The 23,441-nt window shown below is 41.7% G+C and overlaps 1 protein-coding gene across 1 annotated transcript in view; it reads right to left on the bottom strand.

Moving 5' to 3' along the window:
• ABCC1 (ATP binding cassette subfamily C member 1) overlaps nucleotides 1-23,441 on the bottom strand; it is a 45,016-nt gene that overhangs the window by 8,641 nt on the left and 12,934 nt on the right. Inside the window, exons 6-22 of the mRNA XM_033073699.1 lie at nucleotides 20,583-20,644; nucleotides 19,574-19,705; nucleotides 18,329-18,556; nucleotides 17,489-17,666; nucleotides 16,606-16,767; nucleotides 15,880-15,972; nucleotides 14,409-14,612; nucleotides 11,904-12,050; nucleotides 11,452-11,539; nucleotides 10,923-10,992; nucleotides 10,029-10,155; nucleotides 8,757-8,933; nucleotides 7,592-7,759; nucleotides 7,055-7,232; nucleotides 2,968-3,052; nucleotides 1,653-1,791; nucleotides 527-734 (exon numbers count right to left, since the gene is read on the bottom strand). Coding sequence (XP_032929590.1) covers nucleotides 527-734; nucleotides 1,653-1,791; nucleotides 2,968-3,052; nucleotides 7,055-7,232; nucleotides 7,592-7,759; nucleotides 8,757-8,933; nucleotides 10,029-10,155; nucleotides 10,923-10,992; nucleotides 11,452-11,539; nucleotides 11,904-12,050; nucleotides 14,409-14,612; nucleotides 15,880-15,972; nucleotides 16,606-16,767; nucleotides 17,489-17,666; nucleotides 18,329-18,556; nucleotides 19,574-19,705; nucleotides 20,583-20,644 — 2,446 coding nt within the window. The remainder of the gene's footprint in view (nucleotides 1-526; nucleotides 735-1,652; nucleotides 1,792-2,967; nucleotides 3,053-7,054; nucleotides 7,233-7,591; nucleotides 7,760-8,756; nucleotides 8,934-10,028; nucleotides 10,156-10,922; nucleotides 10,993-11,451; nucleotides 11,540-11,903; nucleotides 12,051-14,408; nucleotides 14,613-15,879; nucleotides 15,973-16,605; nucleotides 16,768-17,488; nucleotides 17,667-18,328; nucleotides 18,557-19,573; nucleotides 19,706-20,582; nucleotides 20,645-23,441) is intronic.

Below are 23,441 nucleotides of genomic sequence, written 5' to 3'. Positions count from 1 at the left end.
CAGTTTTGAAGTGGGGTACTTGGGGTGTTTGGTTTCACAACAAACAAACTCTAAACCACAAAGAGGAGACAAAACAAAACATCACTGAAGCAACCTCTCCACAGTGCCCTGGATGGAGCCACAGGCAGTCAGAGCAGAGAGCAAACCCAGGCAGGGCAGCTGAGCCAGGCTGGGGCTGCAGAGAGGCAGCACAGCCACAGCCTCTGTGACAAACTGCCCCTGACACCAGGCAGCACAGTCTGCTGACAGGCCATGGAGACACTCCTCAAATCAGACTTGTCACAATTCTGGCTCATCAGACAGCAAAATACTTCTCACTTAGAGAAATTTTATTTACAAATGAAAGGAAAAACACATTTTGTAACTGAATAATTGTATAGGTTGGTTTGCTTGCTTTTTTTAATTCAAGTTTTTCATTTTTCTATGAAAACCCACACTCAAATCCTTTGGAAAATGCTGCTCTAGGCACCAAGAGAATTAGAAACACTGAATCAGCAAATGTTAAAATTCACAAGACCAAGCAAACCTTGAGAAATTCCCAGTGCTCCATATACTCCCAGTCTGAGAGGTGTGTTGTGCTGGGTCCCATTGATAACAGGATCATCTGTCCATAAACTCAGCCAGTAGTTGGAAGCCAAGGAGGCTATATGATTACACATGAAGAGGAAAATGGCCAAGAAAGACATAAAGAGTCCAATTGCTTTCATGTACTCCCAGTACACTGATGCCTTTACCTGAAGACAGAAGACAAAAAGAAATGCTCATTTTGCAGTTAAGTTTCAAAACCAGCAACTCCCCCTTGTCCAACACCTATTTAAAGTCAATGTTCCTCCATGAGGCCATGAAAACACAGCAGCTGCACTCTAGAGAGCCACTGCTTGGGAACACATACTGCAAAGCATTCCAGGGAGACATGCCAAATCCAACACTCCCTCAGGGCAGCACACATCATCCTTTCCATGTCCTCCAAGGGAAGGGAGGAGCAGGGAGGGAGCTGCCTGAAGTACCACAGAGCATCAGTAGCAGAGCCAAAAACTTCACTGAGGAGTTCCAGTTTCTGGCTCTCTGTACCACAAGATTATAAAGCCTTTAAACCAACCCTTGCTCCACATGGCTTGTATCCTGTGATCTATCTTTAACCAACAACAAGCAATCCAAGCTTGGATTCCAGCAACATTGCTAGGAGGTGTAAGTGCCCCTTTCCCAGGAACCTCAGCCTCAGGTTTCTCAAAAAGCCCTGGCTATCCTGGGATTAGACACTTATGTCTACAGTGGAAACTTGGCTAAAATTCATCTGAGTCAACTGCAGATCCTTTCAATAAAGGGCAGTTTTCATTAGGTCACCTAATTTGTTGCAACCTCTCTCCAAGAAATAGTTGTAAAGTTTTAATTTCTCCTTCTACACTTTGATGTGGTCAGGCCCATCATCTCACACAGAAGTTCTGTGTCAACATTCTTTCCACAGGCAAACATGGGGCTCAGGTTTGGGAGCAGAGGGCACAGCAACACTGCCATCAAGTATTACACAAGCAGCAAGTTCAAGAATTCACTCAGCCTCTTCTCACACCAGTTACACGGTCTTCAGAAGTTATTTTCTTCTGAAACATTTTTCCAAAACTTGAAGGGCACAGAATGGGAACTGGAGACCTTACCCTCCCTGTCTTTGCTGTGTCAGCCTCTGTCAGCTTCCAGGAATTCTTCTCAGCAAGAGGTTTCTGCAGCTCTGCTGTGCTGCTCTGGTGCTGTGGCTTCCCAGTGTCTCTGCTGTATGTTGATGAGTTACTGAGTTGCCTGTTGGAAGACATTTCTTTTTTAATCTCAGCTTGACATAGGAGAGGTGCTACCTCCCAGCTAGGCTTTGACAGTGACAGCTCCAAGTCAGTGGTTTACACTCCTGTGGAGATGTCCTCAGCTGCCATCACGGGGCCAGAGGTTCCTCAGGTCTCCCTCCTGCCCCCAGTGCCTCTCCCAACCCTCCCTGTGGTGTTTGGTTCCTGAGTACCCAGGTGCAAGTAACAGTCACCAGGTAAAGAAGTCTTGCTTGCACAATCACACACCAGAAAGAGAAACGATTTGTGATCATCCAGAGCAGCCTTTCCAAACCCCATCATCATCACAGCAACTACTGGAGTGCAAAAAGGGTACCCACACTCCCCCCAAAACAGGCTATTAATTCCCAGGCACTCATTAGCTTCCAGAAATACAGTGCACATAACAACAGAGGCACTATTAGGGCACTATCTAGAGCACCATAAGAATAAGGCACAGACTGGGAGATGGTTTTGGAAAGGTATAATCAGAGTGATTGCAAGCAGAACAGCAGCTGCAGTAGGTCAGACTAAAGTCCCCTTGGCACTTCATCCCATCTGACAGTAGTAAACTGCAGAAGCCTTAGGAACACACACAAAGCTGGACTAGCCAATAAAACACTCTCCCTGTCATGCAAGCCAAACCCACAATATCTTGCTATAACACAAGAGTTTCTTCACAAGAAGAGTGTCATGAGAGCTGTGTGTGTGCAGACATGACTGTGCAACAGTCTGTACCAGCCTGGAGTGGGGCTGCAGCCCCAGAAGCTCAAATGCCACATGGCAGCAGCTGGGAGCCAGGGGCAGCTCCCAGGCTCAGAGGGACTGAGCCCAGCCACTGCACAGATCCCCCTGTGCAGACACAAACGTGTTTCCAGCAGCACAGACCTTCCTGCTCAGCCAGACAGGGGCCTGGATGAGGCTGTGTTGGTGTGGGTGCTCCAGGTGCCTCTGCAGCATTTCTTGCTGCTGCACCTGCAACCACAGAGCAACAGCAGCTTGGCCTTTCCCAGGCTTCTGGATGTAGCATGATTATATTTTCCCTCTAACAAATACCATAACCATCAAATCACTGTTTATCCACCTCTGAGTGACTGGATTTAATGGATGGGGGGGCAAGAGAAAAAAAAAAAAAAGAAAATAAAAAAAGAACACACACCTATGCATCAACTTTCCAGGGGCTTCGTTCACAAGGCCTCCATTTTCTATAGTCTTGCCTTCCTTTGCAGATGGACTATTTGTATCTGAGAGGGTGAAAAAGTAAACATGAAAATGGTTAGGCAAAGAGACACAAGCATTTCATTTCAATCCTAATTGCCAGTTGCAGTCTTAAGGTGTAAACAAAGCAGGGAGCATAAGTATTTACAGATACTAACAGAAAACTGACAGAACAAATCAGTTTAGTTCCCTAAACCCCCAAGAGGGTTAATTGCCAAGACAGAGAACACTTCTTTTTCTAGCAAATATAGGTCAGTAATAATGCAATATAATTATGAGGACATAATTTATGTTCAAGCATGCAATACCACACCACATGTGACCCACTCCAACACTCCAGCCACTCCTTTTCAAACCACAGCTTCTACATAGTTAGTTATAAGTTATTTTCAAATGCAATGAGAAGACACTCTGTAAACAAGGGGGTAAAGCTATAAGAACAGCAGGCATGTGCTAGTAACTTGGAGTCTTCCTGCAAAGTTGAGCAAGAAGGTATGTGCAAAATCCTGGTGTTTCAGGCACTGCAGGAATCAGATGACTTTAAGCAAGAGATCTTTCCATGAATGGTTATCCCACAACATCCTGCTTGTACCAAGATGCAGAACACGAGACAAGTGTCTAAACCACTCCAGAAAACCTGGCAGCTTGAAATATTCACCTTTTCTGCACAATTTAATTCAGTGCAGTAGAGTGCCATGAGTAAAACTTCTAGGTTCAGATTATGTCAATTTTCCTTATAAAAACCAAATGTCTGGCTCCTAAAAAGTTAGCTGTCAGTAAATGGAACTCTGTTTTCATGGATGGAAGTTAATTTGGAATTTGCAACAAGGAGTTCTGCATTTTTGAAGGATCTATGCACAGTTTATGCAAAGGTATCAACCTGAATATACTCAAAAGATATTCAGGAACATTTGTGTAGATCTAGAGTCTGACATTTTCATGTTTTTATATGAAACAAAACATATGCATTGAATATTGGTTCATTATTCTAAAAACTCAAAAATAAATAGTTCAGCATGGTCTTAAAAAGACAAAGCATAAAATGTGAAAAAGTTTGATTATTTAGTTCTTATTTATGTGAATAAGATCAAACCAAGATGGGACTGCTGGTTATTTTAAGTACTTGACAGCATTTGTTTTGAAAGGTTCCCATATGAAAAACAGCAAGCATTGCAGCAACATACTGCTCTAGAACATTGCTGAAGAAAACAAAACCACAAATAAACCACCCTCCCCTAAAAGCTCAAATTTGATTTCTTTTTGTAGGCTATGAAGATTTCTTGCATTTAACTCTGAGTACAAAAAAATGTTCAAGACTGTCACAGTAAATCACAGACATTTGTACTTAGGGTATAAACCCACTAATGAGGGTTCTGCTGAAAAAAGTACCCAGGAATTATAAAAGGGAACAGCTGTGAGCACTGAATACACATTTGAGAACAAAAGGGACCCTCAGGGCTCAATCGTGAGTGATGCTTCTCTTGGTACACCCACTACATTTCTGGGTCCAGAGTGTATCTATGAAGTTAAAGTTTCCTCCTGGAAGCCTCTGAGATACAGAATTGCTGCTGCTGAGTTACCTACAGGCTGCCACACACCAGCTGCTGCAGCTCACACAACTAAGGACGTGCAAACCATGCAAACACCTCCTACTGTGCAGATAAAATTCCTCTGATAATGACTCAGCCTCTTGTAAATAAACTGCAGCTACTCTCATTACTCCAAGGCAAGCACTAATACAAAGCCACATGGCAAACAGTTACCTGTTTCCAGAGGTTGGATGTGTCCTTCTAATGAATCTGACTCTAAAAGCACATACAATTAATGTTTTTCCCAGAACACACTCCACCATTTTCAATCTTTACAACCTCACATACAAAAGCCAAGGCAGAATCAAATTTGCTGAGATTGAGCTATTTTTAATCTCAAGGCACAGAGTTTTCCCATGCAGAGAAGCAGCCCTAGGAAGCTGAGGCTGGGGAAGGCAGCAGAGCAGAACACGGGCAGAGATAACCCATGGAACCCCAAAGGGACAGAGTGGGCTGGGAGGGGACAGGGACCAGAGCTGCAGCCAAACCTCAGGGGCTGGGCAGGAGGAGAGGTTTTCCAGCCCTGGAGCAGCAGATGTGTTCCAGCCTGGAACAGCAGCCCACTGTGCTCCCAGGCTGCCAGCACAGAGCTCCAGACAGCAGGGAGCCTCCCCTGAGCAGTGGGAGTGCAGACACCCTCCAGCAGCTCAGCCTGACTCCCATCACACTCCTGTGCTCATCCAAGAGCTGTGATTCCCAGCAACAGTGACCTTTCACACATCCAACAAACATGAATATTTTCCCTATGAATCAGACAAACAATGCCTCCACTTTTCACTTTTTAGCACTGGTAGAAGATCACTTGACTAGAACTGATGAACAAATTTGCTGCAAACAGGTCAACCCTGTGACACAGCAATCCCCTCCAGATCACCAGGGGTACTGAAATTAGAAGTGCTTCTTATTAGAAAACTGCAGAGAATCATGGCAAGAGATAAAGCACTGGCTCACTTTCCAAAAGAAAATTCAGTAATTAAATGGAAAAATAAAGTAATTTAGTTTAATGAAAAGGATTTCAAAACCTACTTTTCCACATCTGAAAATGGGAGGATACAAAGACAACTGAAAGGCTATTAAATGAGGCAAATCTTCATATTAAAGTTAACTTGTTAACTGCCTAGAGAAGCACAGAGAAAGTTAATTTGCCTACAAATTTCACATACACTGAAGATTGCAACAAGTCTGACTGTGCCCCAAGTAGCTACAGAAGCACCTACAGAAAATACACAGAATACCTGATTCTGCTCCCACAGAATCTCTTCCCACAGTGAGACACCCACCCATGCAGTATTTGTTGTTCAGAGCATCCACCCAAACCAGCACCCCACTCTGCAGAGCAGCAACTGGGATTATCACAAGACCTTTCCAAGGGAATGCCAGCCCACAGCAGGGCAGCCTGAGCTTTGAGAAGACAGATCATCCCCAAATCCAGCTCCTTGGAAGAGGGAGCCAGGAGAAGAGGCCACCTTGCACAGGCAGAAACAATCCCTGCCCACTCACAGACTCCAGGGGCAGTCTGGTGCCAGCCTGGTTCGTGGAGCTCCAGAGAGCAAGGCAGACCATCCCAGACCTCCCACAGGCACTCTGAGATGAGCACCAGGAGCAGCTCCTTGCCAAAGGAAGCTCTTCAACACCTCTTTAATATTTCCCAGCTGCATCAGTGCAGGTAAATGTGGCACCACTTCCACTTTCCCCTGGATGGACATGAGGAGGACACCAAAAAAATCCAGGGAATGGGAAGGAACCAGTGTTTTCCCAAATGGAAGAAAAAGCAAAAAGCAGGCTCAGACCCCTCCTTGGTCCCAAAACCTTCTCTGCATCTGCTCCCAAATTTGTGTCACCAACTTAACCCCAGCCAGAGCACAGTGCAGGCATCCCTTACACTTCTGAGCAGAAGCATCAGGAGATCACCACAGGTAACCCAGTGAAGAAAACAGGTTGGAGGCAAAGACTAAGCTCCCCTATTAAAATCCAATACTGCAACTGTCTTTAGATGAAAGACAAATAAATCTGAAGTGTATTCCTGTACCAGTGCAGCTCTACAGCTGTTTTGTAAAGCAGATGCAGGAGTCAAGGACAGCAGCTAGAAAACTGAGCTGCTTCCTCCTCCTCCCAATCCCCCAAGGAACCAGTTGCATAAAGACAGATCTTAACAGAGACAGGAAGGGTGTATGAACCCCAGCTGGCCTTTGTTCACTCTCACTACCATCTGAGACAAAATTTTACTACAGATCTGTTACACATATTCCTAATTTTAAGAAAGAATGTGTATTTAACTCACAACCTTCAACACCCTCGAGAAATAAGCACCCTACCTACGTAGGCAATCACAAGAAATAGTAATTTCTTTAAAATTTCCCACCAGTACAACTGTTTTTCCTGTAACAGGACTCCTTTATTGGCATGACATACATAAAGAGAGTTTATTTGTGAGCTTACCACTGTTCTCCATGGTTTGTTCAGCATTAGCATATGTACGAAGAAACTCAGCAAAAGCCCCATCTTGCTCCAGCAGCTCCTGGTAAGAGCCCATCTCAGAGATTTCTCCATCAGTCATCACCAGAATTGTATCCATCTGAGGCAGATAGTTGATTGCATGGGTTACCAAAACCCTAGTCTAAAAGGCAAAAAAGAAAAATAAAGGGTTTCTGTCATCTCAGATTAGTGAACACCATGGTTGGACTACGGCTCTTTACTCCTTGAATTCTGTGTATAATAGCATAGTAATGAGGGACAGGCATGCAGCATTTTTAAGAGAACATAGTCTTGATTTTTCCATCAAATAATTTTGAATTACAGAAACCAAAGCACCTTTCACTACAAAAATGTCAGTGCTTTATAAAAGTCCCCTAAAAATTGCAAAAGGATCCTTTCATTTTTCAGCTGCTAGAAACAGAAGTCCAAACATGCAACTTGACAAACTTGGAATCATTTGAACTCGGCCAAGAAAAAGCATTCTCCAGAGACAGAACATACTTTATTTCTCAGGATTCCTTTTGGTCCAATAACTTTTTCAAAAATATGTTTCCCAACATGAGCATCAACAGCTGATAAAGGATCATCAAGTAAATAGACATCGGCATTGCAGTAAACTGCTCGAGCAAGACTGACTCGCTGCTTCTGTCCTCCAGACAAATTCACACCCTGGGGAAACAAGAAAACACAATCCTTTATCTACAGCTGAAAGATGTTTTCCCACAGGTTATGAAAATCACAAGTCATAGGTGGTTTATTTAAATTAGAGGAGTTTCAATATTGCATGAAACAGATCTCCACAAATAATTTCGATATCAGCATAAGCAGTCACAACCCTCTTGCAAGGAAGGACATCTCTTCTGTTCTCACTATCAGTGAAGGGTTAGCCAAAAAAAATAATGTTTGCTACTCTTGTAAAGCAATTAACCTTGACTGCTACCTAACTTTGTACATTCAGAGGCTACTTTTCTTCTCAGCTGTATCTCTGCAGTGCTGATTTGAGGAACCAGCTGTTCACACTGTACACAATGTGATTGGCCTGCTGACCAACAAGGGAGATAAAGCTGCACCTTCACTGCATGTAGGGTTGCCAGTTCTGTGCCCAGCCAGGAGCTCCAGCCCCCTGAGCCAGTCAGAGCACACCCCCCAGAGCCCCACACACCCCCTGCCAGCTCCTGGCACAGGGACAGCAGGTCCTGCTCCCACAGCTCAGCTCTCATCGTCCATGCACATCTCCAAACCCCACACCAGGCTTGCTTGCTTGGGTAACCAAGGACCAGATTTGGGGTGATGGTTGTTTTCGTGGATTGTGACTCAGATTTTTTGGAGGGGTTGGAGGGGTGTTTGCTTGCTTTGAACAAAAGTGCAGCGTTCAGGTTTTTCCCTTCCTGTTTCTATGTATTTTTCTGCTCTATAACCGTGGCAACTTAGAAACAATTAAAAACTGTCACTGCAGGATGGTTTGGTATTTGTAATTGAGGACAGGTTTCTTCCCCTTTGAGGTTTAAACAAAAGGAGAACACACTGTTCAAATCTGCCTCTTCTTCTAGAGGATTTCTGCCCTGCATGTTTTAAATTCAATACAGCTTCGAGATAAAGTAAAATAAGAGTCACACAGCCATAACTTCAAGCAATAGCACTGTCATGGTGGAGTGTATTGAAATACCTTTTCTCCTATTTCTGTTTTGTCTCCTGAAGGAAGAATCTCTATATCAGGTAGCAGGGCACAAGCCTCAATCACACGCTTGTACCGGCTCTCACTCATCTCCCTCCCAAAGATAATGTTATCTTCCAGGGTTGCATTTTGAACCCAGGCTTGCTGAGGAACGTAGGCTAGAGAGCCCTGCAAAAAAAATAAAGTTCAGTACATAGGACTAAGAGTTTGCACAGAGAGTCAAGGCACAGCAGGGCTTTGTGAGGCAGGCAGTGCTAATCTCCTCACAAATCACCTAGGGCCATTTCCAAACAAAGCAGTTCTTGGGCTCACGCCTCCTCCAAAATGTTATTTTTGTAATCCTCTCTACAAGTGAATGTAACAAAGTGCATTGGTGGAAAATAAAGGACTTCAAACAAAATACGATTAACATAAACCTGGAGGAAACATTTGTTTAGAGAACGTTTGCACAATTACTGCATGTCAAAAGTCATTACTTCTTTCATATAATTATAAACTATGTTCTGCATAAAAGAGTTTAATCTGGAATCCAAATGTTTAACAAATGCACCCCTGCCAAGAGATTTCTGCAGAAAGCAGAGGAAGTGGTTTTCATATCAAAGTCACTTCAAAGGAGACTGAGATAATGCAGAGGATTTTGCTTTGAGTATCAGTTCTGCCTTCTCCTTCTGCACTAATAATTAGTAACTCAGATCTCAACTAGTTTATTTTTTCCACAATAATTTTGAAGGTGGTCAGACCTAGACTTTTAAATGCAACAAATTTGCTTTGCTCTTGAAAAAGTTTTCTTTCCAGATAATTTTCTGTTAGCTCTGTGCAGCTGTGATGCCTGAGAAAGAACAAACTGCAACAGCAGCTTTGCCCATGTTCTCCCATGTTACAAGGAGAGAGTGCACCCTCTCTGCTTGTAATTCTCTGATGTCTGAGCAGGTGGAACCCAACACTGCTCTTCCTCAGAGAATATATAACAGGGTCTCCCCATCTCATACCCAGCTGCTAACAAGACTCACCAGAACACCCATCTTTGAGAGCTCCACTTTTTTTTTGGCCTTATCTGACACCAACAGACTGGGATGCTGTTGGGTCAAGGCTTAACAGGTAATTACACAGAGTGCAGGCTAAGCCATATACATGGTTTGCCAGGACAGCAAGCTAAAAAGTGCATTCATTTGAAAGGCTCTTCCCTTTTCACACCACTTGGAAATCCAGAATCCCTCTGGCAATACCCACAAACAGCTGAACAATTCTCCAGATATGTCACACCTTGACAAGCACGTAGCCTTCCTTTTTGTCCATCTCCCCCAGTAATGCAGACAGCAGTGAAGACTTTCCACAGCCAACTTGACCAACAACAGCCACCAAGGAGCCTTCAGGAACAGTGAAATGAATGCTGAAATAAAGTGCACATAATTCAGCCTTGCTTGCTGGCACACCCCAGTAGTTAAACAGTCAAGTGAACTGCCCATCTAAAAGCAGGTGCAATGTGAACACCCACTGCAAATAGTGACTCAGCACTGAAACTGGAACTGTTTGAAAATCCAAACTCTCACTCACAAAGCACCAAGTTCTCCTCGTGCTTAGAGCATAGAACAATCTTAATATGTAATTAGTCAAAAAGGGGAGAAAATATAAAGAAGAAAAGCACTGTGACCCAATCTTGACATGATTTTTCCCAAGGGTTCCATGAACACAAATGTAAACACAGCACTTTTACCCCAAGAATTTGCCATATAAGGCCCAAGAAAAAGCAGCCAAAGATAAGGAAGGGCACAGGGAAGACACAGCTTGTAGCTGCATCACTGCCTTCTGCAGCCCAGGATCCAGGCCAGCAGAGCACAGTGAGATTCAGGGTGTGACATGGAGCCTGAGGGCACGGGCACACAGGAGGAGCGGAGCTGAGAGGGGCTGAGCTGAGCTGGTTGCATCCCCTAGATGGAGCTCATCCCATCTGCACAGAGCCTGACATCCCTGCAGCTCACTCTGTCTGGATCCCTCTACTCCACAAAGAAACAATTTTTAAAAAAATATATATATAGAACTGATGCTAATTTTTCTCTCTCTTTATGGCAACAAACTCTTCTCCATATGTACTTTAAAATATAGATAATTTATGATGCAGTAAGATTGTGAAGTGGAATAGAGGGCACCAATCTTTACCTGTTCAGCAAAGGAGGATCAGTTTTGGCCCAGCTAAAAGTTGCATTCTTCACAACAATGCATCCTTCAGCTGAAAAGAAAAAAGCTCATATTTATAAAAGTACCAATGCAAGCATCTAAATTGTGCTGTCACAATCCAAACACACATGGGCAGAGGTATAAAGCTACTTCTTCAGAACAACCACCCAGTGCTTGCAAAAAACTTGTGTTCTGCTTTTACTGAATTTAGCAAGACAGCAGAGGTTCCAAGAGTACTCTTATTCAGGAACCAAGAGGTACATGAATGTCAGCTGAACAGAAACACCAATTAATTCAGCTGCATTTCCAGCACTGCACACTTGCAGAGATAAAAGAAACTGAGAAGGAAGAAGAATCTTTTTATAATTTTCATTTTACAAACTGCCTTCTCTGTTTTCTGGCTCAAATTTATCAGCAAAACCCACTAAAAATGCAGTAAATTTGATTTGGAAAGCAAAAGAACCCACCCAAAACCTGCCCACACTGACCTGCAACAGGCAAAGAAACTCACCCTCCTTGATGGGACCCCTGACAATGCTGTCTGGATCTAACTCCTCGTGAGACAGGAACACCCTGAGGCGCTTCAAGGAGACACTGGCCTGCATGGAAAAAGGATGCAAAACTATTTCTACTCTGCTCATTACATTGAAGGGCTCACTGTTTTGTGCCACATTATATCATTTTTTATGCACTCCTAATCCCTCCTTAAACCCATTGCATAGTTGCTTGCATAGCCAAACTTTCACTTCCCAACCCACAAGAAATCTGGGTGATGTAAGGAACACCTATCCAGCATAGCTGGGATTGTTTCACTAGCACAGCACTTCACACACAGGAATTGCAATGTTCCTTCCAGAGGTGGCCACATTTCCCCAGTGGTCACTCTCTGAGCAGGGGAAGGTAATCTTTGCACCCAGGCCCTCCTGCTGCACAAAAACCATCTATTAATGACTGAACTCTTACTTCTACTATGTTGCTGATGACCATAGGAAGCATGTTCAGTGGAAACCTGAGGATGTTGAATAATGCCAGAGAAACAAAGGCCTTCTCAGCATCCAAGATGTTGGTCTTGTTTGTCAGGACATACACAGAAAACGTGGAGAGGGCAACCTGAAACCAAGTGTAGAGGCTGTAGTGAGGGTCATGTCTTAAAGCCACCAAGTCAGAAGTACACAGTGTGACAACGGATTATAAATCAAACAAAGAGGAATGTTCTGATAACTTTTCCTTCCTGGCAACACTTTTTGCAAAACAAATATATGATTAAAATCTGCTGTAGTAAAAAGAAGGTGATGGTTCCTCTCTAAAAAGAGTTAAGTGCTCACTTTCCTCACACAGCAAAGGGGAAACCACAAATGCCCCAGGCCATTTGTGCTCACACGGCAGGAGAAGGGAAGTAGAGGTGATCACTGGTCTTTTCCCCCCCCCCAATCTCTTTCAGTTTTAAGACACTCCTCAAAGTATCAGCTATTAGGTCAGTAACATATATTGGCAGAAAAGTTAGTATTAACCTATTTTATAACCAGTTGGGAGAGACTGTTACAACCCTAGATTTCCAACTACAGCCCACTTTATCATGGACAAGAAACTTGAAATGTTATTGCATTACAAAGATGAAGCCTTTTCTGTTGTGAACTGTTTCAGTTTCATACTGAACAAGAAAACTACACTGAACCATTGTCATCACTAATCATAAGCTATAAAAATAATTCAAAAAAATCCATATACTCATTTTTTTCAAATGTGCTGAGTAAGTTTAATTTTACTATAGTTAAGTAAAACCAGACGTTCACTTTCTTCACAGTGTTTTCTTCCTTGATAACACCCTCACACCTCATATCACCAGATCCAGCAGCTTTTTCCCACAGACTGCCAGTTAAAACAATAAATCAAGGTAGATAAACCTCTGGCATCCTCCCTCCTAAAACACTTGAAATAATGAGCTCTCCACCTAAGGAACAGTCTCATCTAAGCACAGCATGCACTGAAGACATCAGTATTTCTGTTAAAAACTCTGACTGCTGTGAAGACATGTGTTGTCCTTGGTGCAGCAGCTGACTCAGCTGTGCCTTGTACAGTAGCTTGTTTGCACAGCCCTGAGTTTGGACAAGCACAGCCCAGGGAGAAAGCCCTCCCATGGAGATCAAAAACAAGACAGGGTCTAAAGAACAACCTCACAAGCAGCATGTCTACACTCTTGTGTTAGCAGCAGTCTGAAATGAACCATTATGAGCACACAAAGCACTGCAAAACCCTGACACTGCTACTAAACAATGCTTTTAAAAACCCTGGCCTTGAAAACGGGAAGGAACAGAGGAAATAAAAGTTTTGAAGGTCAGAAGTGCTTTCAAGTAAGCACTTGGAATAATTTTTTCATCAAAACATACAAAAAGTTCCCAAAAATCCAAGGAATAAGATGCTGAAGAGAAGCCTTGCACTTTGGGTGGTGGCCCAGTGGCAAAGCCAGTGCCACACATCCCCTGTGTGTGCTGGAACAGAGCTGCAATTACCCCCCTCTGCCTTCTCAGGTCCACACAACAGCACCAGGGAGTCCACCTGCAGAGTTTTATTTAGAAACTTCATTTAATAATGTATTTATATTATGATAATCTCAGACTTCTTTTAGAAAAGCATTCACTTAAGAATGCAGCTGATGCCTCCTACCCAGGGCACTGCTTCTCTGCCTTTCATCATGCCCCGGGCATAATGTAAACTCTGAAAATGTTTGGAGGGAAGGAATCTGAGACTGGAAAGTACACTTAAACACCTTCCACTGGAACAGCACATATTTTATCCTAATGTAGTCATGGCTTTTAATTGTTTCTGCAGACAAGAGCATTGGTCCCTCGTTCTGATAGGGTCGGAAGCAATTTTGATGTGATCTCACCCTTCTCTCCCTTGTATTAGCAGAAATGTGAGCTAACTACAAACACAGGAGGGATGTTTCACATATCATGGATTTTTATTTTTTTTAAGTAAGCATTTGAAGCCATCTCAGGCTACAGAATGATTTTGCCTCCTCCATATTGCTCTTACACAGATGCTGGGAGAGTCCCAGCCAGAGACAGTCCTAGAGCACAGCATCCCATTCAGCCAGGAACTGCAATGTAAGCACCTGCTGCTCTCAGAAGCACACTGAAATGAGGGATTTCTTTATTCTCCTAAATCTGACCATACATTTCATCTTTGATTCCTCAAGTACTCTACTAAAAACAGGAGGAGGTTTTTATTTTCCAATACTTTGGCCATTAACTTCTAGAATATGTCCAACTGGGGTGTGACTGAGTTTCAAAGCAAACAGCAGTGCCTGTCCATAGAGAAGTGGATCCCTAAGTGTTCAAGGATCCACCATTCTGGGGGGTATTTTGGTTCAACTCATCAACACAAAACCAAAAGAAGGCCTCAAATGCTGCCTTGGAAAGCACAATCCCAAAAAGGAGAGAAGACTTCTAGATCTGTTTCACTTACCAAAAATGGAGCACAAACCCAAGTGAAGGTTGCCATTGCAGCAAGGTAAGCAGATTTCTTTAGGACTTTGAGTTCTTTCTGTCTGATCTCTAATACCTTCTCTCTAAAGGCTAATTCCCAAGCATAAAGTTTCAGAACTTTAATCCCATTGAGAATTTCATTCATCAGCTTAATTCTGTTGTCTTTGCTCTTCATTTGAGCCACCTAAAAACAACATTGCAAAAAATAATTAACAGAGCACAATACTTGGCAGAGCCTCAAAGTTCAGAGCTTTGTATTTTGCAATGGCAAATTTACCTCATTATCATCAAAAGCTTACTAGCTTCCCAAGCAGGAAATCTGAGATACTATCTGAACAAACAAATATGCAGAATTAACAAGACGTTTTAAACCAATTAAAAGAATGCTTCACGTAACTATAAATCCAAACCAAGATCCAAACAAGCGTGGCACTGGTTTAAGAGTGATTGACCCTGTAACAAGGAGCCCTGGGACTCAGGTACAACATGCAGTTAAAAAATAAGCCAGTGTAAGATGTGCAGCTTGCATCTAACCTTAGACCAAACTTGATTTTGCTTCATTTTCAACACTATCAATACCTTTCTGATGGTGTACTAAGGCAAAAAGCTTTCCATTCAGCAGTTCATAAGTTTCCATCTTCCTAAAATATTGTAATGAGGGCAGTGCAAAGCTGGACTGCTGTTGGTCAGCACAGGCAGCCAGCAGAATGCACTGGCACAGCTGGCCCAGAGCAGTGGTTGTGGCAGGCCAGGTATCCCAACTTCTCCCCTGCACGAATCAAATGCTGGGGTATGTTTTAATGAACTTCTGGAGCTAAAAGGTTTCACTTGGATACGTCAATCTCCTCCAATATTCAGTCTGTACCACAACACATGTGGTGGGGCTGCTGGAAGTAGTTTTAGTGCAGTAGAAAACTTGAGTTTGAGGCTGCACTTAAGCTCACTCCCTGTACCAAACTGATCCCCACTAAATAAAATTGATAAGTGATCAAAAACAGCCAACAATTAAGACTTCTTCATCTCTCCAGGAAACAAAAACAAACAAACAAAAAAAAAGGAACAAGCCACACATCCTGGAAACATGACTATCTCATTCATGGCCATTAGATTCATTCAGCAGACAGTAGTTTGTTTACCTTTGCACTTTAGTTCTTCAGCAAGTTAAAAACTGAACTAATTGCTAATAATTCAATCACTGAACATCTCATGAAGCTGCCTAAAGTCTACCTTGGTCTTCACTACTGCAGGTTTTTAGGCCATTAGAGATAAGCTGTAAGGCTGAAAAATACATGAGTTTGTTTATTCTGAATACTCAATACCCCTGACCTCTCTTTCCCTTCCCATTTTTTAAGGGACAGACAGAGGGATGGGGAAAAAAACAAAAGGAAAAACCTCCAGGAATAAAGACAAAGAATAGATGCTTCTTAAAAGCATTACACAGAGGTGCTAACCTGATACGTTTTTGTCTTCATTGCCATCACAGCGTTTATTGGAACCAGAAGGACCATGACAGCCACACCTGCCAGCACAGAAGGACCTAAAGTCTGAACAGTACATAACTGTAAGCATTTATTCACAGCATTTTTTTTTTAAATCTTGGCTCAAACCACTGCATACATTACAGAAGATGATTCTGAAATAGGTTTTCAGCTTGGGAGGAGAAGGATCCAGCAAGGGATTGGGTTAATACCTATATACTCTGACTTTTGAAACAAACCTATATATAGCCCCCACACAAAAGTACATATAGCTCAATCTCACTCCAAATATATCTCTATACACACACACAAAATATGCTTTAACACTCTCCACTTTTTGCTGATTTGTCAGTTCTTCTGAAGAAGAGTCAGCCCAGTGTTGTGTGAACTAGAAACAGCAAACACCTCATATGGTTACTCTGAGCAAAAAGCCAAGACCATTTTTACTCAAATCAAGGGATAAATGAGATATTCTAGGTGCTGCAGTCCCCCAAAAGATAATTCTTCCCCTCTGCATCCTCCCCATATGAACTCAGATGTGCAAATTCAGAACCTCCTGCCTTCCTTCCTGACAGCAATGACAAAAACAGCTCTGAATGGCTTCTTAATAAACAGCACTTTCCCCTCAGTGCTGCAAATCCTCCAGAATCATAGAAGCAGCAATTGCCAAAGCCAGAACAGGAAACACACAATGCTCACCTGCCACAGCAAGTACAGTGCCACTATCACCTGGAAAGGGGCAGACCAGATCATGTTTATATAGGTAGCCAAGTCCATGAATCTCTGAGCATCCACAGACATCAGATTCACAATCTCACCCACAGTAGAAGTCTTCCGAGCAGAATTTGTGATAACAAGTGCCTATGTGTAAATAAAAAATAAACAATTAGAACATCATGAGGATACACTTAGTCATTTGCATTTTCTCCACAGAATTCAAGTCCTTTACAGAACTGCTTCCTTAAAATTACAAGTAGTCATTTTCCTCCTTCATATTCTGTTTGCCCCATATACCTTACAAAATGCAAATTGTGTAGTTTGAATCAATCAGCCAGGTTTAAGCTAATATAGCATTAAAGTCAATAAGCAAACTTTGGGGTATGGGCTGGTGGTTTTATTGCTTGGGGGTATCGTTTACTTGGTTTGTTATCTGTTTTTGTTTTAGTGTAAGAAGTGGAATCTTCATTTCTTGTGACACATTTTCCTCAAACAGAGCTATCAGTCCACAGCTTTCTAAAATGTTCCAGTTTATTCTAAGATGGCACTGCTGGTAAATCCCAATGAGGCAAATGTAGATGCATCTATAATTTCTGCACTAACTGAAGCACTACACACCCCAAGTCTAAATGGGAATGTTTTCTTACGTGGCAGTGAGAAGAAGCACATTAAGTAGCAAATTAGAAAACTGCTGTGGCTTAAAGGCCTTTATTAATAAATTAGACATGTTCTTATTTCTTTTAAGAGCTAGGAATCAGCATACCAGAGTTGCCTACTTTATTATTCAGACTTAAGTGATGCATTCTCACAGTTACAAAGCATATTTGCAGTCACACTATTGTTACACATTTAAAGAAACACATACCTTTCGATAAATTACACCAACAATGGCTGTTTTGAGCCTCATTCCAGTTACAAAGCAAATATGAAAATACTGGTGAAGAATCAGGGTCTGAAGACAGGCACAAACAAACAGCAGCGCGGTATAAAAGTAGCCATGCCAGTTTGGAGCACCTTTGCTGTTCACAAAGTTGAGCAGCAATCTGTGGAGAGAGAAATGAGTCCTCTGACAGATGGAAAACAAAACCCAATGTCACAGCTCAGCCTTAGGTTATTCCAAACACTGTACAGGTCATGCAAGCACCTGAAGCACCAAACTGAGATAAAACACTTAAGCAAAGTTCGTAGAAGCTGGAGATCATTTTGCATGAGCATACACCACTCCCTCCTCAACACAGTCTGAAACACAAAGTAACACATGGCTTACATGCACTTGGAGCTACCCTGAAAAGCCTCATATCCCCTCCAGCTGAAATACAACCACTTGCAGGTCCTTTACTTCTTAGCTCAAAGCAACAGAACCCCTCCCAGCCCCTCAGCTCTCTGTGGCACCACATACTCTGAGGTGTAGGCACAGAATAATTACAGTTTAGAACTCAGTAAACCCTCCTGCTATTGCTGATTATGTTTCTGCCTTGCCCTCCTGGTGCTGAAAAGGAAAAGAAGTAATCAAATATTTATTGCAGGATGTTGTGATTTGAAAACCAATGGACTGAAATCATGTTTGTCCACGGTCCCTCCCTTGTATGACATCTCTTCCTAATTTTATCAGCTGAAGGCAAAGCAGCTTGGGGAGTGCAATACCAGCATGCTTTAAATCCTGTTTGCATCCTTTTAATACAATAATGAAGTATACAGGTCTTACCTCAGAATTTCTGGGCCTGCAAACATCAGGAGATCATGTCCAGCTTTAAAAAGGAAGCTCATGAGAAAATATGGTCCAAAAGTTTTGTATAGCACCTTGAATAAAGATGCTTCAGAGCTCTTCTGAGATGGTTTTATAATCAAAGCTTCAACCTCTTCTGTCACATCACCATTTGAGTCACCTGATTTTTGCTGCTTTGTGGGTGCATATAACATGTTTAGTGGTTGCCTGAAAAAAGATTAGGTAGAGAATGCAGCCTTTATTCAAGCATAAAGCCAACTGGGAAAATGTACACTACATAAATGAGATGTAAATGAGCTACTTATTATGATTCTTAACAGTTTAGCTGAGTTTTACTGTCAAACATTTTTAATCACACAACATAATTAAATGAACTGGCTGTTCAGAAATGGCTTTCTTTGCTTGGATAGGTAACATTCCTATACATCTCTCCCTTAAGTCTGCCCTGGGGAATGAGGAATAAAGCTGTAACTCATAAGCTTAAAGAGCAGAGAACATTATTATTATTATAGAATCCAGTATGCTGAACTTTAACTGAAATCACTGTACCACCAGAGTTAAAAGACTGAAGTCAGGCTAATGCCAAGACACATCCAATGGACTGAACACATTCTTTTCTTACATCTGGCTTATGCTAAACTCCCTGCTCTGAACTTGTGAGGACAAGCTGTATGTAAAACACTGTGTAAGCAAGCACACAATTTTCCTTCAATGAAAAGGTGCTCCTGTTTGCTGCAGCCAAGGATGATGAAAGTAGGATGGAGACTGCAGGCATGCAGTCCTTCTAATTTTAGTCATCTGGCTTAGATGCTCAGACTCCCTATATAGTCAAAAGAAAGGAATAAGCTGCTCACTTTTACACCCTGAAATATCCTCCCGAGGCTTTCCCAACTACAGAGGGAGCCCAAGCTCCTAAATTACACAACAGAAGTTTGTGTCCAAACACTCCCTCCCCAGGGAAAAAAACCACACATCAAAAGTCCCAGTAATAAGTTTCAGATCATGAAAGACTAAGGGAAAGTCAGTTCTTCATAAAGAAGAAACACAATGCCCCAGCTGGTCCCTGCTCTCTGTGCACTCCAGGACAATCCCAGGCAGCCACAGGGCCCTTACAAAAGCAGGTTTGGTAACAAATGACAAACACCTCTAAGTAGAGGCTGAGTCACTTGAGCTTTTAAACCTCTGCATTTTGGCAGAACTGAAAGCCAGGATAACTGAACTTACCTCTTGGTCTTTGACCACTCTTTTGCCCAATTCCTAGCCAAACCTGGCACTATTTGCTCTGATTTGTCCTCTTTATTTAATGACCACAAATCCTTGGCTTCCAAAGGGTTCCGATAACCCTGGATCATCAACCTGTATTAGAAGGAATCAACAATATCAATTTAAAAAGAGTAGAAATGTTTTTGTATCTACAGAGACAGATATATAGAGACATATGGATATATGTTCATGTAGATACATATATCTGTATGGGGCATCCAGCCCCAGAACAGAACCAGCAAACCACAAAGGTGCAAGCAAGCATTGGTGCCTGCAGCAAAACAGGTCCAGATGCTAAAACATACATCCTCCTGTCCTTACTGGGAGAACAAGACACCAAAACATCTGAGGATCCAAGATATGCCACTGAATTCCAATTCCAGGCAAAATAAAGGAAAGGATGACGTGATCTCATTTGAAAATCCGCCAGGCAATTAATATTCCCATGCCTAGCAAGTTGCAAAATCTTTATTAGCCTTTAATTTCACAAAGCAATTCCTTTCATCTAGCTTTCTGTTGGAACTCTGGCCAAGTACCAGCCACAACTATACACCAATATTATTTTACATGCTTCTGTGTTTTAACTCACAAATCATACAGCATAAGTAGAATTAATTTCATGGGAAAAAGAGCCTATTGGACAAAAAGAGGTAATATTTTTCAATGTCTTAGTTTCTAAATACAGCAGACAATTTCTCCTTTCTTATATTTTCCAAGAATGTTTTTTTATTATATTCCTTCATCAAACACATTAAATATGGACTGGTAAAATTTTAAATTACAAAGACCCAACAAAGGAAACCTTAAAAATATTAATCAGGTTTTTAAAAAAATTCATTTAAGCTATCTACCAAACAATCAATCAAAACAACCAAAATTACTGTTGCATGATTATTGCTAATTTAACTCTGAAAGCAGGATCCTAAAGTGCCATCTAGAACTGGTTCTTTATGCAACAGCTTAATCTTACCCAGTGATCCACCAGAATGTGATTCTGGAGAGGAAAGAAGCACTGAACTCTGGACATGGATTCTAAAGGAGAGAAAAAGAAATCAATCCACGCACAAAATGACTGCAGGGCTAAAAGAAACAAGCAAAGCAGGAATTATGGTTCTGAAATTCCTTTTGTTTATAAAGTTTTTTTCACATGACTAAAACTTGCCATTTATGCTGCTGAGAGCTTGCTCAGCAAACACAGGCACAGCTTCAGGGCTGTCAGCAGCTCCAGCACCGGGACACAGGAATAGCAGTGCTCCATACCAACAACACAACAAACAGCTGAAGGAATTCTGGAGGCCAGTGGAGGCCAGACAAGGTCTCCAGATGTTGTGTTCAGTGCTCATGTCAGTGCAAGGTATGCTACCATTTGAGGGCACAAGTATGTTAATTGGGTAGTTAATCATGAATGAAAAATTCAGTTCTGCTGTTCTACCAGTAAAGTGCTGGGACTCCATAAACACAGATGCACAAATTAAAAACAAACAAACAAAAAAGCACCTATAAAAGCATCCCAAAATAGCCCTTAGGAGCCCTGCATCCCATTCATCAAATATGTATGAGAAACTAAAGTATTGATACACTCCTAATCTGGCTGGGTTTAAAGAGCACAAAGAAAGGCTGGGAGAATTTCAAAGGTATGAGAAGTTCATTTTCTGCCAGATTTTCTGTGCACATTTCTCTCTCCCCTCTTTCAGAACTCTGAACAGCATCTAAAGAATGCTAAAACTACTCCTTAAGCACAACAAAACATTGGTTTTACCACTAACCATAACTGAAGTAACTCACATAGTCTATCTACAAAAGGCACCAAGCATCATTAAAGTACTGCAATTAAACCAGTCAGAGTCAAGTGTTTCAAACATTTGCCATTTTTTACTCATGTTTGTGCAGCCTGGCTTCTCCTGTACTGTGCTGTCCTGCACTTATCCAGCTGCACAAAATAGTCTTGCACTTCCTCTTTTTCACAAAATTTTCTCTGCAACCTTTACAGGGAACAGTAAGAGTATGAATTACACAGATGCCTTCGGTTTTTAGAAGGGGATAAGAATTTAACATTTCCAAACACTTGCAGTAAAATGATTGCAAACAAATTCAACATCATCAATCAGTGAATAAATGGACGTTTTTCAAGTCAGAAGGAGAAGGAGGTAAAACTTCCAGTGGTCAGCCACTCCTGCCTTCCTGACAGACAGACATCTACTTCAACAAATAAAGGGAATACTTTCAACTGCATCAAAATATAAAAATATTTTGAATTTTATATAAAATGCTGTATTGGTTTTTTCCTTTATATTTTTTTAATCTACTTGCTGCTAGAAACTCTAAATTTAAGAGCCCACTAGATCCTGTACTACCAAAAACTGGACTTGGCTTGCATAAAGCCCTAGATTAAGATATTAAAACATGTTGGATTACTTTTAAAGTACTACTACTTTTGATAAAACTAAATAGTTATCACACAAATAAGTACTAATCCCACTTTCATACCAGATAGAATGAAGACAAGTTCTTTGAACAAGTCTTGATTTATGTGATGTAAACAAGATACAAAACACATTGCCTGACTTCTATATACATCAACATCTACATCTCAGAAATTTCATTGCAGTTTGTTGGCTTAAGTGAATATACACTAAAATTTTACTTAAGGCTTACAGACATGTCTGGTTTGGAAATATTTGGCAAAAGGGAATAAAGCAGAATTTAAGGCTGACTAATGTGACTTCTTGGCTGTTTTCCTCAACAAAACAGAAGGTTCAAATTTGAAGTCCGCCCTGTTTCCTGAAGACATTCTAAATTCTTAGAAATACTCTGAACAGAAAAACAAAGCACTGTGGTCTCACACCACCTTATAATTACTACAACCATGACCAAAGAAGAAAAGGTTTCCTTACACCCACAGTATCCTGTGAAATACATTTAACCCCTGAATGAGATGAAAAGAACCAAAAGATGAAGAAGATGCAAAGACTCAGCGAGATGCTCCTCCCTGCAGGCAGACACAGACCATGTGCCATGGCCATGCACAGCACCCTGCACCAGGACACTGCTGGACAAGGTGACTCTGGGATTCAGGAATGGCCATGGACCCTTTCCACAGTTACAAAGACAATATTTATTCCCCCCTCACACATTTCACACCTTCATCAGTCAGTGTCACTTAACTGCCATCAAACCAGAATCAGACCTTGTATAAAACCAAAACTCCTGAACTCAGCACGTCCCAACTCCAGGCAGTGACCAGTGTCACCTCCCTGTGACACAGAACCATCCAACCCAGAGGTGGTACAAGGATGATCCAGCATCTCTTGGGTCATTTCAGATCCATGCCATAAAGTTGGTACAGATAATTTAGAACATACAAAAAAGATCATGCCTGGGTAAAACTAAATACCTGCATTCAAACTACCCTCTAACATTAGCTGCTCTTGCATCTGAGCTGGTTAAATCTTTACTTGACAGAAGAAAGGTAAAAACAAATCAAACATATCTGCCCAGGTTCAAAAGCTTTCCAGGTCTAAATTCTTCCCCATGTTCAAATGAAATGAATCCACATGCTACTGCCTACTGAACATATCAGATAACCAGGAGCACTGCATTTCAAATCACTATTTCCCACTAACTGCCAGCAGCATGACTGAATATAAATACATGCAACTTATCCTTAAGGAATGCTATTCAGCAATGAGTACAACAGTACTTTTGTGCTTTTTATTACATACAGCCCCTCCCTTCTCCCAGTTTTTCATGTTATGGGCTTCTCTTGCATCACCAAATAAAAAGCAGAATTTTAATTATTTGTCATCTGGGAGACTATGGTTCTGTAGCC

Source organism: Catharus ustulatus, chromosome 16 (genome assembly GCF_009819885.2).
Source record: "Catharus ustulatus isolate bCatUst1 chromosome 16, bCatUst1.pri.v2, whole genome shotgun sequence".
NCBI classification, from domain to species: Eukaryota; Metazoa; Chordata; class Aves; order Passeriformes; family Turdidae; genus Catharus; species Catharus ustulatus.
This window is presented reverse-complemented; position numbering and strand designations above follow the sequence as displayed.